Here is a 5,742-nt window from a genome sequence, read left to right as displayed (position 1 = left end):
CATAAATGAATCGTTTGAAATCTTGAGATTAACATCGATTGTTAAAACCGCCAATTGAATGGTCAAAAGGGCAACCAACTTCAATAAACAATCAAGACGTTATACTAAACATACCGAAACTTTGTATATACCTATTTATAACACCGGGGGTTTTTACAAAGTTTATAGTTTAAGAAAGCTTGCAAAGTGACTCAAATATGACTCAAATATTGTGATTCTCAGACAATATTCAGATACAATAATTTATTTTCAAGTGATTCAAAGTCTAAGAAAAAATTCGGGAAAAAGCTTCGAAAGAAGGCTGTTAGTCAGATACTGAGAGCTCAAAAAAAATTCACATAGTGCCTGAGAAAGCTGAAGTTAAATTGAAGCTCTGTGATGCTCATATACATTATATTTTCAATTTTTGGCCACAAAAATGTAAGAAAGTGGTTTTGAACTGTACTTTTCAATGGATCAACCGTCAAAACTGTTGCAGTAACAAAAGAAAATTATTGAGAAGTGAATTGGAAAATTGACGTAAATTGTGACATTTTGGCATCTTCTGATTCAGAATTATTTTCCAGACTTTTTATTAATCTGCATTTTCTGAGACTAAACTAAATTCGACTTTGCACAGGATTTTGGGTATGGTACAAGCTTTCCAACACTATATATATTTTTTCAATTGGTTGAGAAACTAGAGAGTTTTCTCAGAAAAAGTGAAAGGGGTCATTTGAACTCTGGCGATATAAATACGTTTTTCGGAATGTTTAAAGTTTTTTTTTTAATAATGAAAAATACGCGCATTTTGAAAATACAAATAGTCAGGAAGAAAAATCATCGAAAAAAACAATTAGATATAATAGAAATTTTAGTCATTCGAAGATAAAAAAAAAATGTCATTTGCCTCCTTCGGTACGTTTAGGGGTAATAAATACAGAATCAAACTAAATCTTCAATCAATCACCGCCACCCCCCTTATGCTCTTTTTTAAAACCATACCACTGATACCGCTTGAGCGAAACTTCATGTATGGTTTTTATTTTTACCTTCTTCGCGGGTTCAATTCAAATGGTTTTCTGCTCCTGCTTCTTCCCCATGGCGCTCTTTGGCTGACTGGCTGTTAAGTTGGCCTGGTAAGTTAACCCTGGTCCATCTCAACCACCAGGGCTGCTGGATGACTGCTGGAGATGGACGACACCCCGACGGACGGCCGGCAGACCGGGATTTGAGCAGTGGCCACAGTCCAAGGGGCATCTCCCGCAATTGGCTGGCCGGGCCGGAGGTTTTGATTGCCCTGCACAGAACTTTGCGCCACCGACCGACCGGCTAGCTAGAAGGAGCCCAATCCCTCTAGATACCTACACCTAATAGTGACTGAGGCGTCCGTCTTAGGCGTGCGCCCGCCCGAGGAAGGAAGAGCGAGAGTGAGAGAGACAGAGAGCCATCAAGCGGGACGTCGAGTGGGAGGGAGGAAACATCCCGAGCGAGAAGTGTCGATCCGGGAAGGAAAGCTTTACAGAAGGAAACGGAGGAAAAAATATAACGGGTCATCGGCTTACGACCAACGGTGATATAAAATCGAGCTTCTTTCTCATTTTACATTCAGTCGGAGACATTAATTGGCTAAGTGCAGATCGTCGTCGATCACCATTCCGAGAGGAGAAACGGAGAGTGTGAAGTGAAGGCACAGGGACGGTGGCACGTAAAAGAAAGTGAAGTGTACTGACTGACTGATAGTGTGTAGGAACTGAAAAAACTCGTTAATTAGTGAATTATTTGTGCCAAAACACGAGTCGTAGGTTCTAAAATCTTCGGCTGAGTGATCGATCTATAAATACGGAGATGAAGGTCTTGCTAATTTGTGCGTTGGCCTGTGTGGCCTTTAGTGGAGCTTGGGGCGCTTCGCTAACTCGAGTGGCACGGGAAGATGTGGTGCCGGTTGCGGACGAAATTGTGCCACAGGAGGAAGTAGTTGCATCGGAATTGCGTAAGGATGAAATTCCTGTTGCTGTTGAGGAGGAAGAACCGAAGGTGGTAGCTGAAGAGACTGTTGTTCCTGTGGAGAATCAGCGATTGGTAGCCGAAGTTGTCGAAGCTGCTGAGCCTGTCGCGGTAGTTTCCGATGACAAGGTTGTCGCAGTTGAGGAGCCAGTGGCCATTGTTGAGCAGGAAGTGGTCGAATCCTTGCGAAACGCTGATGTGGTGGCAATCGAGGAACCTGTTGCCGTCGTTAAGGATTCGGAAGTCGTGCTGGAGCCTGTTGTGGAAGACAAGGAAGTCGCACCAGTTCAGTCACTACGAAACGTTGAACCAGTCATTCCGCATATTCTTGAACCCGTTGCAGATGCTACTAATCAGGTGAACAACCTGGAAGAAAGCGAGAAGGTTCCCGAAGTCGAAAACGTAGGTTCTGTTCGCAGTGCTCTTCCAGTTGTTGAAGAAGAAAAACCCGCTGTCGAAGCTGTCGTCGAGGTCGAGAAACCTGTCGAAGAGATCAAGGAAGAGGCCGTCGTTCCTGCTGTGAGGACTGTCGCTGAGGTTATTTTGGACAAGGCTGAGGAAAAGGCTCCAGAAGTCGCTCAAGATGAAGTTGCCGTCAAGGAAGCCGAGGTTGTGCCAGTTGATTCTCTGAAGAGCGTTGAACCAATTGCTGCCGTTGAAGAGCCTGTTGCTGTCGTTGTTGAAGATAATGCCCAAGAGAGTCTACGTAACACCCCAGTCAATGAAGCCGTCGTTGAACCAGTTGCCGATGTCGTTGCTGAGCCTGCTAAAGTAGTTGAAGCTGTCCAAGATGAGGAAGAGGCACCAAAGGAAGCTGTGCGAGCAGCTGTTCCAGAAGCGATCGAGGAACCAGCCGTGGTTGCCGAAAAAGAACCTGTTGTGGAGAAGGTTGAAGAACCAGTGGCCGCCACCGTTGCCGATGAGCCGTCTGCCCCAGTTCCACAAGAAGCTGAAAAGGTTCCAGTGCCAGAAATTGCTGCCGAAGAGAAAGTTATTGAAGCCGTAAACTCCCTGCGATCGGCATTGCCAGTTGCTGAAGTTGATGAGCCCAAGGTTGTTGTCACTGAAGAAAAGGTAGAACACACTCCAGCCGCTGAAAACGAAGCTGTCCCTGCTGTGAAAGCTGCTGTTGAAGAAGAGAAAGAAAAGGAGGAAACCGTCGAAAAAGTTGAAACACCAGCTGAGGAAGCTGTTGCTGTGAAGTCTGCTCCAGTTGTCGAAGAAGTTGTCCCGGTACAGGATACTGATAAGGAAGGTTCCGATGATGTTCGTGCCGCTGGTGCCAAACAGGATGCCACAACCGCTGCCCCTGGAATCATCCAGGGACTGCTTCAGCAAGGCACTCAGATCATCCAAAACAGTCCACTTGGTCAACTCATCAACCGAGGCTCATCTCCTGCCCCTCCAAGTGATGCCGCTCAAGATGAAGCTGCCACAACGACAACTGCTGCTCCAGGACCTCTGGCACAAATCGGCCAAAATATTCAACAATCTATCCAAAACTTCCTCAACCCAAATGCTGCCAACGCCAACGCTGAACCAACTACCCAGCGACCAGGAATCGTCGAAACTTTCAACAATGCCATCGGATCGATTCTGAACCGACCAGCCTCCAACTCTGAGCAACCGGCCCAGCAACAGCAAGGACCAATCGCATCCCTGGTGCAATCAGCCCAGAACTTCTTCCGGCCGACTTCCCCCGCTGCCCCAACGCAAGCACCCGAGGCTTCCGCTCCTGTCGCCGAAGAAGAATCCGCTCCTGCTGCCGATGTGTCGGAAAACCAAACCGCCTAGATCACTAATTAGACCTCTAGTTTTAGGACGCCATACAACTCAGAACACTCACGCACTTTCATGCCTACACATAGCCAGAGAAAACTTGAAATTCCTTTCTTATTTTAAGGAATCTTATGGTTTCACATGGAAACTCATCCAGTCAGACATTTCGTTTTTAGCGACAAGAAATTTCTTTTGAGATAGATTCTTCCAATCACCTATTTTCAATAAACCCACGATTTCTTCGCTAGGTTTTTGGTTTAGTTCTCGGTGCATTTAACTATCGAAACAAATAAAACGCGAAAGTTTACCTCAACCTAGAAGGGAAATCGAGCGAAAAGGGCTCCGATCGGAAGGAAAGGGTCATCATTAACTTATTTAGTATCTAGGGACAATCGAAACGAAATATTTATTGAAATGTGATTCTTAGCGCACAGACACAAAAAAGAAAAGTACTGCCGAGCTATCGTTAAGATAAAAGCTAAACAACGAAAACACAACAACTTAAAAACGCAAACATCACATGCAAAAATGTAAAACGTTTGTAGAAAAAAGCCGAAAAAAAAATAATAAAACGAATGAATGAAAACAAAAGCGTTGCGTCTAATTGCCATTCTATCACCGAAAACAAATCACCCGAAAACAATTACCAATTACCCAACAAGCTCAAGCAGTCGATAATTCCATTTAGCTTTTCCATTCCCGTCCGAAACGACCCATTAACGTTCTCTGCTCTGTCTGTTCCTGTGATGCTTCTCCTCGCTTGTGCATCCATTTAAGTCTCCACCTTCCGACGAAACGGGCGAACGATCTGGATGGGAGGATGCCGGCAAATGATCCAGCCAACCCGATATGATTGTATAATATAGGAACCTACAATAAAATGAAATAACCGCGCCGCCCGGGCCCGGTTGGTGTTTTTATGATGTTACTACTTCTTCATGTGTTCCACGAATTCGATAAAGCGCTCCGGGCTGTCGAGAGGTTTCCATCTGGATGGAGATGAAAGGATTTGTAATCAAAATAAAACTATGAAAAAGTAACATCATTCTTGGTAAAATTAATTCAAAATTAAAGCTAGCAACTGTTACAAGGTAGGCAATTAAATGTTACAAAAATAATTTAATACAAAAAAATTAATATGTCAAGGTATGGTAAATGTTTCAGTTTATTTAAAGAAAAATCTCTCGTATGTCTCCAGTCTCTAATCAAGAATTTTTTGATTTATTACACGTATTAAAAAACACACTATGAGGTTTAAAAAAGCTGTACCTGCTATTATAACACAGTTAAATGGATTTTTAAATTGGCAGGGGATAAAACTCAGAGGTGTTCAAGTGTATGTTCTGAAAAACATTATGGAATCATCAGAAAAAAAAACTACCACATGAAGGACCAACCGAAAAATAAGCTTCAAATCCTGATATTGCCCTGATTTTCACAAATTTCATATTTTTACTACTTCAAGCAGGGCTAAGTGAGGTAGTAATGTACAAATTTTCTTCATTTTCGCACATACAGCCACCAATTGTTAATTTATTATCATTCAATTATCATCAATTCTTGAAGGCTACCAACAATGAATGTTTCAGTGCTCTTCCTCAACTGTTTTTTTTTTGTCGCAACCTATGTACTTGAGACGCCTGTTCTTATGAACAGGGATTACCGTGAGGGCACCAATGAACGGGTAATCTTATGTAACCTATGTGAAGTTCTCGAAGAACTTCTCTACGTTTTACTGCTGATAAATACTAGAAGACTTGACGTGTGCGGCGATAGAATCATTCAAAAATCAGGTGTACCGTACCAATGGCCGCGCGCAACAAAATCGTAATTTTTTTCTCAACAGAACGTACAAAAAGTTCACTTTTCTTCACAAATGATCCATAATAAAGCTACAAATAACCTACATTCGCAAATTCACGCCGAGGTGTTCGAATTCAACACAAAAATTTGGACTACAAAAAGGGACCCGCTTAT

At 43.1% G+C, this 5,742-nt stretch overlaps 1 protein-coding gene across 1 annotated transcript; it reads left to right on the top strand.

Annotated features, from left to right (window-relative positions):
- Positions 1 to 1,569: 1,569 nt before the first annotated feature.
- Positions 1,570 to 4,356, top strand: LOC129757274 (20-hydroxyecdysone protein). Its single transcript, XM_055754437.1, has one exon. It carries the CDS (start codon positions 1,828 to 1,830, stop codon positions 3,778 to 3,780), a length of 1,953 nt encoding a protein of 650 aa, XP_055610412.1. The 5' UTR covers positions 1,570 to 1,827; the 3' UTR covers positions 3,781 to 4,356.
- The last annotated feature ends 1,386 nt before the right edge of the window (positions 4,357 to 5,742 follow it).

The sequence above is a fragment of the Uranotaenia lowii genome, chromosome 3 (assembly GCF_029784155.1).
Source record: "Uranotaenia lowii strain MFRU-FL chromosome 3, ASM2978415v1, whole genome shotgun sequence".
Lineage (NCBI taxonomy): Eukaryota > Metazoa > Arthropoda > Insecta > Diptera > Culicidae > Uranotaenia > Uranotaenia lowii.
This window is presented reverse-complemented; position numbering and strand designations above follow the sequence as displayed.